General features: G+C 38.1%; 1 protein-coding gene across 7 annotated transcripts in view; it reads left to right on the plus strand.

Moving 5' to 3' along the window:
• OXR1 (oxidation resistance 1) overlaps positions 1-19,528 on the plus strand; it is a 292,999-nt gene that overhangs the window by 146,608 nt on the left and 126,863 nt on the right. For all 7 annotated transcript variants that reach the window (XM_074886459.1, XM_074886475.1, XM_074886465.1 and 4 more), the window contains one exon: positions 5,042-5,238. In XM_074886459.1, coding sequence (XP_074742560.1) covers positions 5,042-5,238 — 197 coding nt within the window. The remainder of the gene's footprint in view (positions 1-5,041; positions 5,239-19,528) is intronic.

Raw genomic sequence — 19,528 nt, forward strand, 5'->3', positions numbered from 1 at the left:
AAATCCTAATGCTTTTAAAATCTATAGACTTGCCAGGGAATTCACTAGCCCCAGGATTTCAGGACTTCCCATATGTATGGACTGCCCAGAGCACTTGGTAGTCAATGCACAAACACCCAACCACCTGACCACATTTTCTTTTTGAGGGAAATGGTAAGAATCTCTTCAAAGTGACCCGGGAGGTACTGCTGGGGAGTGCAGGACACTAGCTAGTCAGGAGGAGGTAAAAACTGGAGCCATCTGTTAGGCTGTTTCTAAGATGAAGTAGAAAACTTTGCAGTTATATGCAGAGGATGGAAAGAGAAATAAAGCGCAAGTTCAAAAGCTAGTCAGCATATCTTCCTACAGGTATGTCATATGACACAGCTTGGAGATGCACGTTCCTCCTGGATTAGTTAAACGAGCAAATCCACTGCGATTGGTAACTGGCAGGATGCTGAGAGGCAGATTTGGGCTTTGTGCCTCTTTCTGGTAGGTTAGACTGCATAGATATGGCTGGAGTTGCCAGGGTAAGCGACATCTGTTCTAGGAAAATACAGCGAGATATAAATGGAGCAAATGGGGTTTTAATGGGTTATTAGCAATAGTGCAATTGGATTACACAAATAGGTGTGAAATGTGTGTTTGAACAGGGTTATCTAAAACCAAGGTGCTGCTCAGCCATATTCCAAGCAAACACAGCATTTTCAGATCCAGTCAGCAGCAGCTGAGTAACACCTCCTCTGGCCCTACTTGAACTTTGACCTGGGATGGGTTGTCTCAATTAATTGTCAACAATTGAGCCTTCATAGTCATTCCATGTTAGCGTCTCCCCTGAAATTACTGCTTTTGCTGTGAAGGTGCCTGTCTGTACCCAAGTAAGAGCACAAGCATAATTCACAGAAGCTGCTGGTGGCCAGAAGACAACAGTAGCGACCAGCTCGGGGTTTCACACCTCTGAAAGGCTGCAGATTTTCCTTTTTTTTGTTGCATAGTTTTACCTCCTGTGGAACTTCTATAATTTAAGGATAGCTGCAGAAAAAGAAATTTTTTCCCTTTCTACTTCAGATCTCAGTCAAGTTAGGACTTCGTCCTTGCTATTAGATATGCATTTCCAAGCCTGACTAGTGCAGTGCTGACTTTGAAATCCTCGCTGGCATGCTGTCTGCTGGCTGTCTGCAGCAGTGTCAGTTTGGGTCACGCCAGGCAATATTGAAAGACCTGTGTTGCCCACTGCTGAAAAGTTAGTTGAAGGCTGCTACAGAATACATAGAGTAAAAGATAAAAATGATTTGCCATGGTATTTCTTATATCTTTTATTTGTTTTTCTACAAGCAGATAGCCTGAAACAAAGCAAGAATGAGGAATCAGGTCCTGAGGCATTTCACATTCACATTCCTTTCTGTCAAAGAATAAATCTTGTTTCAGCCCAACTGTGCACCTTTAATATAAAAAACCAAAAACAAATGCAACGCAAAGCTAATAATAAAGCAGGGTGTTGGAAAAGGGTCAGGCTTACAATGAATTAATTCCCTTGGCTTCAAAACGTACACAGAACTCAGGCTTTCTTTGCAAGACATGATGGTGTAGTGAAGATGCAGTTCAAAGGCTGCAGTGTTTTTTCAAACTACTTGCCAGCCATGACTGCATCAATATACAGTTCAGGTAGGCTGAAGGAAGGTGCATTTGAGCAAGTTGCGTGTTTTTGTCAAGTCATTCCTCTAAAGTTGTGTCCTGACTTGAACCTGTGTTCTACTCAGCTGACCCTGTTATCTCAGAGTCTGGATTAATTCAAACCTTGTATCTTTCTGTCTTTCATGGCAGCAAAAGCACTGTCACCATGGTCTCTCAGGAACAATTCTACAATTTTATGTGCACTTGCTGGTCTTTCATGCTCCTGTTCTTTCATTTCAGTACTCGAGTAGCTATGACTCTGGAAGTCTGACATTTAAATTATTCTGGATTGCAAGAGTAGATAACTTTTTGGACATTCATTTGCTATAGGCATTTCAACTGAGTCTTTTATTAATCATAAGTCACCTGAAAAAGGCCATACAATACTGCTCAGATGACAGGTATTATCCCCTTATTGCTATGTGATTCTAGAAGAATAGACATGGTATATTTGTAACAACAATCTGGAATTCCCCACAGTGCAGCAAGGTATTTTATTAGCTACCTCCACACCATAATTCACAGCTTTATTAACTGGACAGCCTTGGTAGTGAAGAATGTGTTCATAACATAGTTGAGAATATAAATCATAATGGTATTTTTCAGCTTGTATAATTTATTTCAACTCATCTGCTGTCTGTCTTCCTCTGGGGCAGAGCATAGAAATGCCTAATATGTACACTTACCGATCTTTAGGCCTCACTTGCCTTGGTTTGATATTATGGAGGTACTAACCACTTTGTAGATTCTTTGCCCACAACTATTCTGCACAACACAGAAGCAACATACTGTAATCACAGTGGAAGCTTTGCTCTGAGGTAGAAAACTAGTGATTTTCTTCCCAAAGGTAATCCTTTAAATCTTCAAAGATTTCAAGTGGTAAGGAATTATAGAGACTTTTTATGTCACCTGAAATATGGCATATTCAACAACATAGCAGAATTTAGCATTGTAATAGAACACCATTTCATTGTTAATGAGTCAGTGAAATATTCCAGCCTTCATTTTAGGTAAACACATTTGACCAGTGTAGGCTTAAAGCTAGAACTGCTCAAAACAAGGTCTCGCTTTTTGAAGCAGCATTTCATACAACAGCTTTCTTTTCTTCTTGTACAATGTTTACTTAGAGAGGATGCCCTGCCCAGTCTTATCTTGATTTTTATATGCATCGGTGCTCATAGAAGCAGTCAGTTAGTTCATCCCAAGCTGTTCAGGGTGGTGTCCCCACTGATGCCATATATGGGTCCATCAACCAAGATCTTCAAAGTAAAGATAGTTTTATGACAGAGACTAGTTGTTCTTCCCATATCTGTAGGGCTCTTTGAACAGCAGGAGCTGATGTAAGCAGCTGGTATATATGGAGTAGTAGTTGTTCACTGTTTCTCATAATGCCATTCTTACAAGTCATTAAAATAAGCTACTGTGGCTACTGAATGCTAAAATGAACACAGTGCATAGTTAAACCACAACCTGTCAAGACAGGATGTTGCCTATGTCAGAAGTTTAGATGAGTTCAGGAGTAATTAAGGACAAACCAAGAAAAAGAGCTAAAAAAAGGTGCATCATCTGTCTCAGAAAACCTGTAAGCCAGAGTTTGCTGGAGGCTGGAAGGATATCCTGGGGGAGGTATTCTTTCCATTAATGGAGTTCTTTGAGACAAAGCATTTGTCTAGATGAACATCTGCTTTGACCCAGTACAGCCTTTCTTAATATGTAGGAGGGATACAGGTCCCTGAACTGTTTGTGCGGAGGCACTGGAGCTGAGGAGCATTGCTTCAAATACAAGACATCCTGGGCCAGCCTAGGGAAGAGGTTATAGTGGAAGTAGTCTTTCTCATTGAAACACATAGAGAAGTTAATTTCTAACTGTTAACTTTTTAATTGCTAGTCCTTTCCCTGGAATAGCAATACTCCATATGAATATAGTAATTTTGCCTTCATAGTGTCTTTCATAAAATTCTACATACACTTTTGTACTTTAATATATCTTCTAGAGCTTGATCATGACCTGAAGATTTTCTAGTCTACTAATAGCAGTAATTATTATTACAATATTTAACCAGTTAATCTCTTAAATGAATAGATTCCATTCTCAGTGCAGGCACATATGCTGCTTAATTTCTTTTAATGGAGAAAATGTTTTAAAAATAAGGAAGCACAGAGTTAAGAGGGAGGCTGCTTAGCATTTAATTGTTACCCTGATAAAAGTATCCTTTGATTACAGAACTTTATCATTTTACTTCACTTGCTTCAAAATTTCAGAATGATTATGAACCATTCATCTCAAATCAATATCTCACTGCATTGTCATAAACCTCATTATTTTCAGGATCAAATCATGTAGTCAACTATATACATTTATAGAGACTTTATTTAAGAAGTGTTGACAAAATCCAGTGCGTATGTAGTGAGCTTTATCATAACAGAGCATTTGTCTCTATTCAGTAACTCTAGTAGCATAATAGCCTCTATTTTATGTTGCTAGAAATAGAGGAGATGCCAGAACTACGTGATTCAGTGATGGGAGTGTACTCACCACCACTCTGAAGTAGGATTTGAGAGTTTTTCTAAGTCTCCCGCAGAGGTCTGATAAAATTACTAGATTTGGAGAGGAATGGAGAGCGATAATATCATTTGCCTTGATTTTAGCAAAGCTTTTGACACTGTCTCTCACAATATACTTGTACCCAAATTATGATGTCTGGATGTGTGGACAACTACATGGGTAAAATCCTGGTTAGATGGTCGGGCTCAGAAGATAGTGGTTAATAAGTTGTACTCTACCTGGATGCCAGTAACGAGTTGAGTAACACTGATTTCTGCTGCAGGACAGAGAATTTATTTTCCTCTGTTCCTCTGCTGTTGCTGTGCACAAAATGGTACCTGGGGTTAGTGGGATTCTTGAGTTTCCATGAGAAACAACACGTTGAAACAATTGCAGAATGAGAAATGCAGTTGTAGAGCAACGTCTGAATTCAGAAGATAGTAACTCAGTTCTTTTCTCTTGGGGCTTTCAGCAATTTTGTGCAAATGATTTAATTTCTTTGTACTCTCCTTGTCTGTGGAAACTTAAGACAGGCAACTTAATGATAGGTTAATTATTGGCAGCTCATCTTCTCTGAAATAGATTAGGGACTGATCCTTCAAGCAGCTCAGCAGGCTGATCTGAGAGCAGTTTAACATATGTAGCTACATGTAAGATGAAAGTGCTGTAACTGATTTAGCAGGAGCTGAAAGGGGAAATTAATACAAGGCCTAATCACTGCTGTTCTGTGTTCTGCTGCGACATGCACGAATTGTTGTACAATGAATATAGTGCTCTTATTCTATACATAATGGGGTATAGAATGATGATTAGTAATACCTTACTGCCTTAAATTGCCTTTAGATTAAAGAAAAAGTCCCAGTCGGTGGATATTGGTGCACCAGGATGCAACCCAGTGGCAGCTGAAGCTCAGACACCTCAGCCCAGTAAATCTTTGCTTGCCACTAAGACAGCTACTTCTGAGGAGGAACAGAACAACACCGCAAACACCCAAAGGCGCAATCCACGGAGGAGTGAGCTGAAGAGATATTACACCATTGGTGAGTTTTCTTTCACAGAAAAAATCAAATATACTTGTTAAAAAGGCAAGGTCTTCCTGTTTATTTGTGGTTTATTTCTTTTGGTCAATTGCAGTTGGCTACTAAGATTACAAATGCCCACAACAAGTATTAAGATCTCATATCTTAATGCTGATGTCAAACTAGCGTGAAGAATTAACCTGCCTTATTTATCTTGCACTGTTTACAAGAATTCTTTCTTCTGCCTGTTTTTTTTCTCAAGAACAAGTTTTGAAGAAATCATAGAAGCAGTTTTGGGAGGAGGGATGTAGGAAGAACATAACTGCCTTTGACAATGGATTGCATTAGAGTCCTGGTTAGAAAGGATTTCCATTTTGGAGAGAGAGGAGGCCTGCTGAGTGTGAAGGATTAATTATGGGGGTTTCTGTGTACCCTTCTCTGAATATTTTGGTTTTCTGAATATTCTGGGATTTAAGCATCTACATGTTTCTTATAAAACCATCTTAGGCACCCTAGAAGATGCTTCATAACTTTCTTCCCTATAAATCATTTTGGGACTGGGCCTGACTGGTTCCTTCGGCAACATTTTGATTCTCACCTGATTAAAACTGAGTGCAGAGTGGCCTTGCAGTGTTTGTGTCAGGTTCATTAGTGCTTGTGAGAGGCATATGTGCTAATGGGAGTGGTACAAACAAGAGGGATGGATGCTAATGCTGTGCTATGAAGAGACAAAATGTCAGTAGATTTAAGAAAAAGAAGTTATGTATTTTAATTGTGGGTTTGTTCTCTGTTGAATTATTACAGTATAATGTGATAATTTCTTCTGTTCCGAGGTAACTATTTGTGCCTTTAACTTGTCTAGAAGGTAAATGTGTTGCCTTAAACATCTTTCATTGTATTACGTCTGAACCCTTGAAGTTGACTGTCATTGTAAGTTATGTTGTTTTTAAACAAGGAAACTGCATTAACAATCTACACATTTTAATAATGAAGGCTGTATTTTAAGTGATGAATGTCTGTATGTGTTTGCATTTTTTGGTGCCTTGCATTCAAATTGGGTTGCACAACTGTCTTCTGAAAACTCATAGAAGTTTCAATTATTATTCAATCCTGTCTACCTCAAAATAAATAAAAATGAGGCAAAGTGAAGGCATTGATGGGTTCATTAGCATCTTGGACAATAGGTCTAAAATTTTAGTTTAAAAATCTCAAATTTCATAATCCTTTAACGAAGTTTCTATCATATCCTCTGTGAGAATAGCACCCTAAAATAAATACTTTATACTTAAGTATAGAACATGTTTTCTGACAAAGCATAGTTAAATCAGTGCACTTGAGTAGCTTTTTTACTCTAAAATGTATTCTCTAAGAGATATTGCCCTGTGGCTTCTTTTCTGCTCCTTCCTTCAAGTAATCTTAAAGGAATATCAAAGATATGCCAAGATTGCTACATACCTAAAGCAGGGGATGGAATGGGGGAGTTTTGCATGAGTAATAATGAAAGGAGAAATCTACCACATCATCAAAATGCATTCTTAATCTAATTCAGGATTAAAAAATATTATTGGTAAATTGACCACAGTTGAATGTTCTTCTGTGATCACCCAAAATACAGTCTGTGTATGGAAGCACAGACTCAAGTTTGCATTTATCTACTTGTTAAATTTGACTCACCTGCATTTTCTTTTGGGAACCGTTACAAAATCCTTGTAATGTGAACTCTATCAATGTTAGTAATGTAGAGGGCTTCTAGTGATCACAAGGTCTGAGCATTAGCTGCTTAGGATCTAACCTCAGTGCTGGAGTAACAGAATGTTGTTCATACATTTGATTAATTTGTTTTAATATTGTGCAGCACTTGATTTGACAGACTTATAGACTGGAAAAGATCTCTGAAGGTTATATAGTCTGGTGTCTTATGTGAAGTGGGACTTCAGCCAACACTAGATCTGAACAGCCGAAGCTTTGTCTTGCCGAGTCTTGACAGTCTCCAGGGGTGAATGCTCCAAAGCCTTTCTTCATATCATGCTGGAACATGGACAGCGTGTCCATAGACAACAGCATTCGTGGGCAACTTGCCCATAAACAGATGCTAACATTTGTGAACAACAGTTGTAGACCCTGGGGAAGTATGAGGGGAACAGACCACCGAAAGGGGCCAAGCTTACATGTTTTTCTTAAATATAATCTTCTGTTATCCTTGTACAGAGTATGGAGCGAGGTGACCTGGCTGGACTGACCCACTGTGGGAAATGTATTGGCTTTATGTTCTTATACATACAGCTTTGTCTATGTGACTTGCCTAAACCACAAGGAATAAGTTGCTAGAGACAGTATTACTGCATACTACATAATGTTTGAATTTTACTGACAGGCAAATTGAAGAAACAAGAGTTTCTCTGTATCTTCACAAATGTTTAATGGCACACATTTCTGAATATTGTGAAAATGAAAGGTTTAATCTTGGACAGCACAGTACTGATACCAGATGAACATGTTTAGTGTGCTGGCTGAGTTGTTCTGATGTTGAGTCTATGGCTTTGATAACGTGAGAGACATAATAGTTATCTTTTTTAGAGCTCCCATCAACTTCATCATACTTGTAAATTATGGCCTACATCAACCCCTTGATTTAAAAGTTATTTTCTATGACTTGTCTCAAAAATTATTTCTAATAGTCAAAGATTAATCAAATAGTTTGTTACTTTCTGAGAATGAATGTACTGACACACCTGCAATGGGCTGGAACTCTAAAACAGAAAAATATCAGATTCTAGTGATCTTTGGTGTACAGTTGGCTGTTAATAGCTTAAACAAGCACGTTAGACCTGTTGCTGACCTAATACAATTACACAGGCTTTTATCTTGTTTTGCCCTTGTTTGCCTGTTGTTCTCTACTAAAAGCAATCTGTGTCCAGGATTGAGCAACATGAACTAATCATTACTGTGATAAATAGATTAAGATAATGTGTTAAAAAACTAATGCTTTCAGATGGCTTTGCTGCTTTTGTCTTAAAATTAGTGTTCTGTTACATTAACCTCAGACCAAATTGGCAAAAGACAGTGTTTATAGTAGTGACTAATGGAGCTTGAGCAAATGCCAATTGTGTTTTCTGTTACTCTCATTTTCCTTAACAACTTGTATTCAGTGATTATGATCTTCAAAGTATTTTATAGATATGAGAACTGGTTCAAATGTGGATATATAAAAGAAGTATGGCACCTATATTTAGATATGTGCATATAAACAGTTTATATATTTTAAAATGTAAATGTCAGCATCACATTGCCTAGTAAAACTTAACTTTTAAGGCCTAGCAGTTTTGTTAATGGCTGCCCGTTTTACTGAATAGCCATGCAGCTTGAAATTATGTATAAAGAAATGTGTAACCAGCTTTACTTTATCAAGTCATGGAAAGAGTCAAATAAAAATTATTTTAAAAATACAGGGGTTTTTTTATTTGGCTATGCAGAAAGCACTTCAGAGATCTTTATATAAATCTAACTCTGCTTTGCAGACTCAAAGACACGTGAGTATTAACCTTGCACACACTTGCTTTGCAGAAGAAATTCTAGCAGCTTGTGTATGCTTGCAGCTACTGTGAGCAGATACAGGCAATTGTGTAACAGACTGTGTTCCTAAATAGTCTGTAGCATCAGAATATTATTTAATTTTTTGTGCCACCTTCCGTGTACACAGATTTACCTTGGACCTTTCGAAGTTGAATGTGTAATGAGGAAGGAATATCCTGGTAATTCCAAGAGATTTTAAAATTTCATCAGCATCGCTCATACTTTAGAGAGCTATCCACAAGATACTTCTTTTGCATTTCGTTTTCCCCACAGACTGCATCTCAGATGCTTCCCAAACTTAACGAATTTACTTGCACGTCTAAAAAATTGGGAAAAAGTAGGTAAGAGAGACAAGAACTGAGAGGAATAGGCAATGGGGAACAAGTTGTGTGCTCAGATGAAGTGAAACAGAAAATGGAGAGTCAGTGAGGGGGAGAAATAAATCTTCCATATGGCAGGCTCAGCAGGCAGGAAGGCTCCTGCACCTCCAGTGCTGAACTGGTGTGAAGAAATTGAGTGGGAGCTCCTAGATTAATAAGGCGAGTGTAGGAAAAACAGTCTGCATGGTGGGCTGGATGAAGTTTTTTGGAGAACTCTAGAAACAGCACCCAAGACACTTAAAAATAAAAACCTAAAATTAGACTTTTTAGATGCTTCAGGCACTTAAAAATTCAGGCCACTTATTTCTGAGGAGCTTATTGTTGAGCAACTCCCTCGAAAGAGAAAAAGAAGGTATCTGGGTCTTCAGCACTCTAAAAAGTGGGCTGGAATATTATACAATGGAGAATTGTATGCATAACCTGAATTCAAAGCAGTAAGGCTGTATAAGCGTAATGCCACATCCAGCCTACAACTGGGCTTGCAGTTAGCCGAGGTGCCGCATCACAGCTGTGTTGCTTGTAAGACCCAACTGAAGGGTTGTAGGACCACAGTTAATGGTATGATGCCTCAGGATATATGTTTAGCAATTTATTAAGGTGGCTGAAGTAGCTAATGTTGTTACCCTGTAAAGACATGCACTTGAGGTGTATACTCTGGTTCTCATTAAGCCATGAAAGCCTAGTGTATAGTGTTTACTGAGTATATCCTCTTAGAGGTACCTGTCCACGTAGTAACCCTGGTTTTGTAGATGTAAAAGGCCTTCTTTCGTTCTGTTTGCCATTAAAATAAAACTGCAGCACTGGTATAGAGTAAATACATTATTTAAAAATAAGATGGTTGCATAAAAATATTTTCCTTGTTCTAGAAATCATGAAGCAGGATAGTAGTTCATACTGGAAAATGTTGTTAGAGTACAGTGTTGGTGGGAAAAGGAGAAATGCAGCAATTTTTATAGTATCTTCCAGTAAAAGCCTTAATACAAACATTGGTGTACAGGCTTCTGCTAGCAGAGCTTATTTAAATTTAGAAGACAACTATCAACTGTCTCAGGAGGCGTCTTTTGTTGGTATAGTCTCTATCCTCAGTGGAAGGTATCGCTGCCACAGCTACACACACTTAGTAGTTTAGGCAGAATGCATGAGTATGTATATGTGTACATAACATACAGCAGGAGGACACTTGGGAAATACTAATCGCCAAAGTTGCCTTTGCTCCAGTGGTTCATTTTTAAAAAATTTATTTCATATTTCACTTGTAAAAAAAAACCAACCCTTTTCTTCTGCTCTCTCTCTTGCAAATGAGGTCAGCAGAAATCTTAATACAGAAAATATTTTCTGCTAGCTTGACCTGGCCATATTAGTACTCTACATTTGTATATTCCTTGAATATTGATATGTTACCTATTCAGAGTAGTGGAATTAACTGATATAAAATCAGCACCGAAGAGAAATGAAGCTTTTGGAATAAGCAACTCTGAATAAATACATAGTAATTGACTACTTCTCCAAAACAAGTGTCTAGTAGCTAATGCCAAAGTGATAAATAGGAAAAGACAGACTTTTCATGTGGACTCCTAATCCTGTTTGTAAGAGAGAAAGTTTCAGAGCATAGTCACTTTAAATTTAGTTGGGATTAGTTTAGTCACTACTACTAATTTAGTACTTCCAAATATATTAGTGTGAAAAGAAGATGGATCTTCCAAAGAATTTAATGGTATATAAATGTAAGTAATGACTGGGCACAAGAATTATTATTAATGCACAAAACAGTATAATAGAGTGTTCATAGAGTGATAGAGAGTATCATAGAGAAGATTTTATGGGGAAACCTAAAATAAAATCTTTTTGTTATGTGATTAATAAGTCATAGTCTGATCCTCCTGTTATGAAAGGGAGAACTAAATGAAAACTGATCAGCTACTATTTAGTGGATGTAACTGTACCTAACCCTTATGCTATATGCTTTTGAGTGAGTCCAGTTAATTCATGACTTTTACAATGATTTGGAAGCATAAATAAATATCATATTGTTTACATGTGCAATAGATTCACTTTCTTTCTGTTTACCTACATTCCAGGCTGCTTCCATAAAATTATCACTTGCTTTAAAGTATGTCAAAGCTATCAGATTAAGTGTGGATTAATCCACATTTATTACTAAATTTATATGGTGTCACACTATCTGCTAATATAAAATTGTTGTGCAGGACTAACGTCAGTTCAAGGAGTGATTTCATGTGTCAGAGATCTCTTATTCTGATGGAGCTTTGTCAGTCATGGACCAGCTCAGCCATTTTTGAGAGCCAGTGTGAGAGAGCCATAGACTATTGGTCAGACATCACAGTGAATCTGCTATTGGACGCAAAACTGGAAAAGGAGAACATCATTGCACCTAAAAATATATGCTTATTTAGAATCAAGCTAAGAATCTCATGGGGTTTGTCTCATGGGACTACTTGCTATTGTAGTCACTGATTAAAAACAAAGTTAGGAAATTGCCTCTTGCCTTCTCCAAAATAAGCATAAAACTTATGTGAAGGGCAGACATTGTGGCTATTTCTTTTTTAGCGCTCAAATCCCTTCCTGCTCTGACAGCTTTTATTTGGGGTGCTCTATAAATATCTTACTCTTTTTAGGGGACATGATCTGGTAATACTTGGTGTATTTACCGTAGAGAGGTTTTCCTGCAAAAAACACTCCACCTTCTTTCCAAACACGTCTTTGAATGGTTCTTGTCTGGCAGTTGAATACATTTGCTTCTACTCTTCCACAGAATTGAATGTGGTTCCTTTCTGTAGTAGCTCCTGAATACCCACTTTTTCTCCTGTTTGCACCATAACCTTTCTTGTTTGTTGCTAATACTAGCAAAGCACAAAACATAGGTAGGTATATTAGAAGTTGTTAGATAAGAGGTGGAGTTTGGTGCAGTAGATGCTGTAAATCTGGGCTGTGTCCTCTCCCTTTTAGAGAAGGACAGATGGGAGGTGAAGCTGCCAACTCTCAGAGGATCCAGATGCTGTTCACACACATTTGGAGAGTCTGACTCTATCCCATTCAATGCACTTAAAATTTCCTTATTGAACACTCACTCTTTTTGAGGAATATCATTCTGACTGCTTCTTTTCAAATACAATCTCAGAAACTTTTAGAGGAGGCAGCCATTTTCTTAGCACCTCATTACCTGTTTGTGAGTGATAAGGAAAGGGAAATAATTTGAGGAACGTGTGGATAATAAGGAAAGTGGCTTTCATAGCAACAGTAACTATGCAAAACTCTTACTCATTCACCTTTCCTGAAGATTTTTATTAGTGATTCAGATCACATAGCTACTCTGGATGAGCAAGCAAGCATTTGTTCCTGTCTTTGTTTTTCTCTTTTTTTAGAATTTAAAACTTGGAGCCATTAAAAGCCAGTTTTTAATGTTGTATCCTTCTTTTGTCCTTTACAAATACTCTGTGTATCCTTTGAATACAAATGAGTTCTGAGCTATAGAGACAGCATCCACCAGAAGAGTGATGCTCATTAATGTCCTTTCATCTCAGCATGTCCCTTTTCTTAGCATCTGGTTTTGTTTTTAATCGTATAGATTGCTATCGTATCATCTGCTGAGTCATTTTGGGCAAAAAGTATTTCAGGATTTTATAATTTCCTTGCTTTTACATCAGGACAAAGCTGAAATCTTTTATAGTTCTATAGGCAAGCTACTCAACTTGCAAGATCAGCTAATAGTGTGTACTCTTGGGATACTAAAATTTTAATCTCTAAGGGAGAAAAAAAGAGAAACTGATTTGACCTGTAAACTCTAGGCTGATAGAGGGTGCATCACCTTCAGTCTCTCTCTCATTGGAGGTCTTCTGTATAAGGGAAAAATGACTGGAAAAAGGATATGATTTCTAACCTCAAATGTGCCTTGAGCACTAGTCTTTTGAGTATTGTGAAATAGCAGAGTCTTCCTTCTAACAGTAAAAGAACAAACAAGGAAAATGTGGATTCAGTGCTGATATAGATAGGTGATTTAGTGACAGCAGATGCAGATAAGGCTGACGCTTTTGAGCCTGGAGGCAGGGTTCAGGGAGGACAATAATTACTGGTAGTGGGAAAGGGCTAAGTCAGGGATCTCCTGAGAAAAGTCTCGATCCATAGAAGTCCATGGGACCCAATGGCATACATACGAAGCATGCTGAAGGAGCTGGCTGAGGTCATTGAGAGGCTGCTCTCTAGCATCTTTGAAAGGTCACAGAGATCATGGGAAGTCCCTGGTGCCTGAAGAAAGGCAAATGCTGCACCCCTTTTCAAGAAGGGCAAGAAGGATTATCCAGGGAACTATAGGCTGTTCAGCCTCACTTTTAGTCTCTAGGAAAATCATGGGGCAGATCCTCTTTAAAGCTATTTCTGGACAAGTGAAGGAGAAGGTGATTTGGAATAGATAACCAGTATGGCTTTACCATGGGTAAGTCATGCTTTTCAAACTTTATTGCCCTCTGAGATGAAATGAAGAGATCTGTGAATGATGGGAGACTGGTAGATACCATCAACTATTACTTTAGCAAATACTGTGTTTTGTCATGGTCATCATCTTCCAGAGCATTCCTGTGTCCATGTTGAGGCATTATGGCCTAAATGGTTGGACTACTTGATGGCTGGAAGAACTCAGAAGGCAATAGTCACCAAGATGATCAGGGGCCCTGTGAGGAAAGCCTGAGGGAGCTTTAGAAGGGACAGATTCAGGGGGACCTTACAGCAGCCTGTCACTATCTGAAAGGAGGCTACGAAGAAGATATCTAGTAGTCTGATCATTGCAGTGGTGCATGGCAGGATGATGGCGAGCCGATTGTCCTAACTGGCCTAAACTGATACATAAGAGATTTAGACTTGATATGAGGAAAAACTTTCTCCCATGGGGAGAGTCAAGCAGTGCATCAGGATGTACAGAGAGGTTGTGCGGTCTCTATCTTGAGAGGTTTTCAAGACCCAACAGGGTAAAGCCCTGAACAACCTGGACTGATTTCATAGGTGACCCTGCTTTGAGCATGTGTTTAGACTTCAGACCTCCTGAGGTCCTTCCCAGCCTGATTCAAGCGTGAAAACTGAGGAAGTGAGTTTTCCTGCACAGGCAGAGGGCTCTTCCTAGCTTACTACTTGTATCGGCAGAGAACACTCTTCTCAGCCACTGATAAGAGCCCAAATTTTTCAGTCTTCATCATGGACTGCTAGGCTACATTGATTTCCAATTATTTTATCTGGTAAACTTCTCTATGAGAAGAGGGAATATTATCACACCAAAGCACCTGTTGTGATTATTCAGATTTTATGAATTCTTAAATCAAATGTGGGGTTTCCAGACAGCTTGATAATTCTGTACAGCTAAAAACCCTCTCTAAAACTGATTATAAAAAATTGTGATTTTTTTTAAATTAAAACAAAAGTTGAAAGTAGTTGAATTCATTACCTGTTCTTCTGATTCCCCACTCTTACCAAAAAAAAAAAAAAAAACCAACCCCGTGTAAAAGTTCTTAAAATATCATGGAAGACATGTTATTGCAAGGGGAGTCTGATATTTTTGGTTTAGGGATCATTTCTCCATGGAAGTATGAAAGCTATGATTTTAATCAGAGACCCAAGTTTATTGATAGTGTCAAACGTCTTGGTATATTTTTTATTTGTTCCCTTAAGCTTTCTTTAAATCCATAAAAAAAGCCTGTAGAGATGGGGGACAGAGGTGGAAAAAGACGTTTTGGAAATGACCAAAGCACAGATACTGCAGGTAATCTCAGTGACTTCCCTTCCCTCTGGAGCTAACATTGAGATGGGTGAAGCCAGCAAGTTTCCTTCCGCGCAATGTATATGTGAGCACGAAATCTAAGATCAAAGTCTGATGTTACTTATTTTAGAATAACTACACTAAAGCAGAAGTTGGTTTGGAATATAGCAACAGAATCGCCAAATCCAGCTAATGCTGTGAATGGGTAACACCTGACAACCTCCAACACTCCCCAGTCCTTGGTGAGAGAGACACCACCAGTACCTGTTGCTATGAACAGTGTTTCAAATACTGTGGTTGTGTCGAGGCATGGTGGCCTGTGCTGATGCAGTGGGACTGTCTCCTCCCCTACAAGCAGATTGCTTCAATGTAAGTCTGGCAGTGATCAAATTCAAGCCATTCTTACTGTACTGGGACAGACCCTACCTACCATTTAATATTTCTGGGTCCTGAACATGAGTAGCTACCAAATATCTGCTAGCAAATACTGGTCTCCAAACAAGCTGTTTGAAAAGCTTCCTCTTCTGCTGCCAATTTAAAAAAAAATTTTCAGTTAATTTTTACTCTCTCCTGTATTCTAGCTTTGTCTTTATATTGCTAGATAAATAAGAATGGGATGTAATTTTCAGGAGACAGAGCTGCTGGGTTAGGTTCAGCTCCAGGACAGCTTGCTATTAAGTTCTTTTGGATTTTAACAAACTGGCTTGTTATTATGCTCTCCTCTGAAAAAACCTATGGGAACTGAGTGTTGTTGCTAAACCCTGATTTTTATCTTGGGGCAGGAAGAACAGTTAGATTTTATCATGGACTTATTGTACTATTGAGTGTTCCACAATTAGAAAGCATTAATATGCACACAGGAGTATGCAGAGACTTTAGAAGCATAAAATATTCAACATTTATGAAAGAAGCCTTCTTATAAATTCAGATACTAATTGGCCAGATACGTTCATGAAAACTAAATAGTGGCAGCAGCCCACTGTTTCCAACGAATCTTGTTAATTAATATTCTTGAGAGATTATTTTATTCTTTTGATTTGCAGAAGAAGGAATGACAGTCTCTTTACTCTTCCAAGGAAATGTGGCAAGCATGATTTGTTGTAAGAGTTGTTGACTTGGAGTTTCTTGGGTACTTTAGCCATACATTTGTTTAAGAACATGTGTGACCACTTGGCTATGTAATTAGGTGCTTTTGTGATCCATCTATGGTTTAAATTATGTTGTCCCTTTTCATTTGTATGTAAATATATGTAAAGTGCCGAGATTCATTTTTTGGTAGTTTGCTAAATTTTTTATATTCTTGCTCTGAATAAGTCTGAGAGAAAATAGGTCCTCCGTATAGTCATTTTTGAAAACATACAACTTAAATGTACTAAGAAAATCGAGCAGTGTTTTGAGAAATTGGCTTAAATTCATTCTACAAATTAAATGACAAATGTTCTAACAACAAGAAACTCTTGTTTTAATAAAACATGAGACACTGTTCACAAGTCAAGACTGCCCAACGTAGCTGCTAACGTTAAGATCATCTGGGTATTGAAAACTGCTGGCATCTCAAAGAGAAACCATCACCGGTGTGAACCCTGAGAAAATACTGAATGACACTACTGCCGACTCTGAGCTAACAAGAAGGCATCTAGTGATGTAGTCCAAACTCAGCTCTGGTAGAAAAAGATCCCTGTGGGGTTGCAATTACATAATCCACAACTGAGTTGGATTTGATAGTTTTTAGTTAAGGTAGAACAACTTTCTCGCATTATCTGATGCTGACCTAAACCTGTACTGATTTGTCATGGTTTTTTTAATCAATATTAAATATATACATGCCAAACCTGTCAGACAGAGGAGAATAATATAACAGTTGTAAAAGATAAACCTTATTTCTTATTAGCAAAGGTTTCATTGTCTGCTGGAAAACAAACCAAGCCAAGTAAGCCAAGTAGTTTGGCCTTTTTTACATACAACATTTCTCTTTAAGGGTTACAGATGGGATTGTAACTCATCGCAAGTAAAAAGTGTGAGAGTTAAGATAGGTAATTTGAGAAGTAAAGGGCTCACCTCAAACCCTACAGCAGTCTCTTGCAAGAGAGGAAGAACATGTTTTTCTATGACAAGGTTGTCTGAAGGACTGGCTTTTTAAATGACAGTACATCCGGTGGAATAGCATATTCTTAGGAATACATGTCCTTATTACACTTGATTGTAACTAACCTTCCAGAAAACACTTTTTCCAATAAGCTCCATTAATAAAAGTGGATTGGGTTCGGCTCAGTGTCTCAGTATTCATTAAACAGCGTTCCTGCATTTGGTGGTCTTTTAGAAGCCCCATCCCCTTCACTATTTTACTGCCATAAATACCATCACATTGATTTTCTTATTTTGTTTACCAGAGACAGAAAAAGAATAACTTCATTTTCTTTTCGATAGTTTGCCAATTTCTTCTTCAGGGCAATAAACATTTTTCTCTGCACTGGCAAGAACAACATGCTGTGAGAAAGTTCTTTTGTAATGCTTTAATTTTTATACTTTTCTGGGGGCGGGGTGTGTGTGCTAAATGACAGGTAGGGACAACTTGAAAAAAGGATGTTTAATTTTATTTTTATAGTGAAGTTGTCTTACATTGGGAGAGAACAAAAGTTCTTTATTATAACTTGTATCTATATTACTTAGCAAAGAAAAGCTGAGAGATGATTTCACATGGTTAAATCATGTCTGAGGGATCTATAATTCATCTGAATAAACCACGAGTTAATAAGCTCTGCTTGGGTACAGGAAGAGATATCCAGTTGCAGAGGTAAAGGTGTTGGAGACAAGGAATGGGCAGCACTGCAGGTATGAGGAATGCAGGGTCAGTGAAGCACCAATACAGGAAGAAAGCAGCAAAAGGGTAGGAGTGCAGGCAAATGAGAAAGGAGCTCAGGGAGTGAGGAGAGAAGCTATCAAAAAGTTCACTTGAGAAGAGGTTGAATAATAATGCAGTGTATCAGAAAAGCCCTGTCTCTTGCTATAATCCAGTGTTCTGTTAATAATATCGGCCATTGTACTTCTGATACTTGTTCTGCTGATGACATTCCTGTCAATCACATTTGATAATAAGACATTTTTAATTTTAAAGAACAGAGAGAGACTTTCTAGCTAATTTACTTTATTAGTAAAAATACAGAAATCTCATTTCAAATATACTGGTAAGAAGTGCTTTCCTTCAGTTATATTCTTGTGAGGAGGAAAAGGCAGAAACATTTAGCATTTTTTAGGTACCCACACACTTGTGATACTTGCCCCTTTTCTACTGTCAGGATGACTTATGTGTGAATAGGATGTAAAAACAGAGAGAAAAAAACCTAAATATAATTTGATTTTTAGTTGCTAGAGATCATGGTTTTCTAACCAATGCACATAATATGTATGAATGCAAAACTATGTATATTGGTATCTAACCTCATACACTGAAGAGGTATCTGTTGCTTAACAGCACAACTGGTAAGTTTTGAATGTTCATAAACTACCTGTAAATTAGTATACTATATGTGTGCTCTGGAAGACAGGAGATGCACATTATGGTGGTTTTTGAGTTTTGTTTTGGTTTTTTTAACACATTGTCTAGGTTGTTTATCTTTGCTAAAGGAAACAGTGAAAAAGTATTTCTACAAACAGAACAGATTATTAATATTTACAATGATTCTTATTTGCTGGGGAGTTATATTCCATGATCTTCATGTTCATCTGCTCAATGAAACGAGTTCCTTTAAAAACCATCTGCAGTAATACTACAACTTTCTTCTGGTATTTATCCCATTGAAACCTCCCATGTCTTGTTAGCTTGCTACTTTGTTGCTTAAGGCAGAAGTTTCAGAAATATGAAATGTATGTGCAAATTGCTATTATTTATACCAACACCAGCCTTGAGATGCAATTTAGATATGTGTTCTCCCCAAACGTCAAGCTAGCAACATGCCTGTTTGGGGAGGGCAGCTGTGTTTTTAACTCCAAAGCAAAAACCAGTGTCCAGGTCAGTTGGCTTCTTCCATCCCACACCTTCCTGGGGAGGCCCTGTGAAACCCCAGGGTAACAACAGCACAATGTGCCTTCCCAGGAGCCAGGCCCTGGAAACAGAGGTTTAGAAGGCTGTATAACAGTGCCACCAGGTGATAGCATGAAATGTAGGGTTTGCTGCTAGGGTAATTCGGGTCAACAATTATTTGCAGATTGACTCTGTTGTAAAGCATAATTTTCCTCCCTAGGCTAGTGTATGTAGATCTTCAGACATAACTAACCTGTGTTTGCTGTAAGATCCATCATAAAGGCAGTGTCTATGTATGGGGGTTTTATTGGTGGGTTTTTTGGTGGGGAATAGTGGGTTGCTTTTGGGATTCTTTGCAATTTTTGTGGGTTTCAGGGAGGCATGTTCAGGTTATGGCAGAAGGATCCATCTCTCTGAGCTTGTTTACTTCTGATATAACACAGATGAGAGAAGAATCAGGACAATATTCTAACAAATATCAGTCTAATGTTATTTATGTGAAACCCCAAGGCATATGGGATAAATGTATAAATTGTTATTGATTGCAGTTTGAATCTAGGTTATTTAGCCTCAAGT

Source organism: Strix uralensis, chromosome 1, assembly GCF_047716275.1.
Source record: "Strix uralensis isolate ZFMK-TIS-50842 chromosome 1, bStrUra1, whole genome shotgun sequence".
In the NCBI taxonomy this organism is placed as follows: Eukaryota; Metazoa; Chordata; class Aves; order Strigiformes; family Strigidae; genus Strix; species Strix uralensis.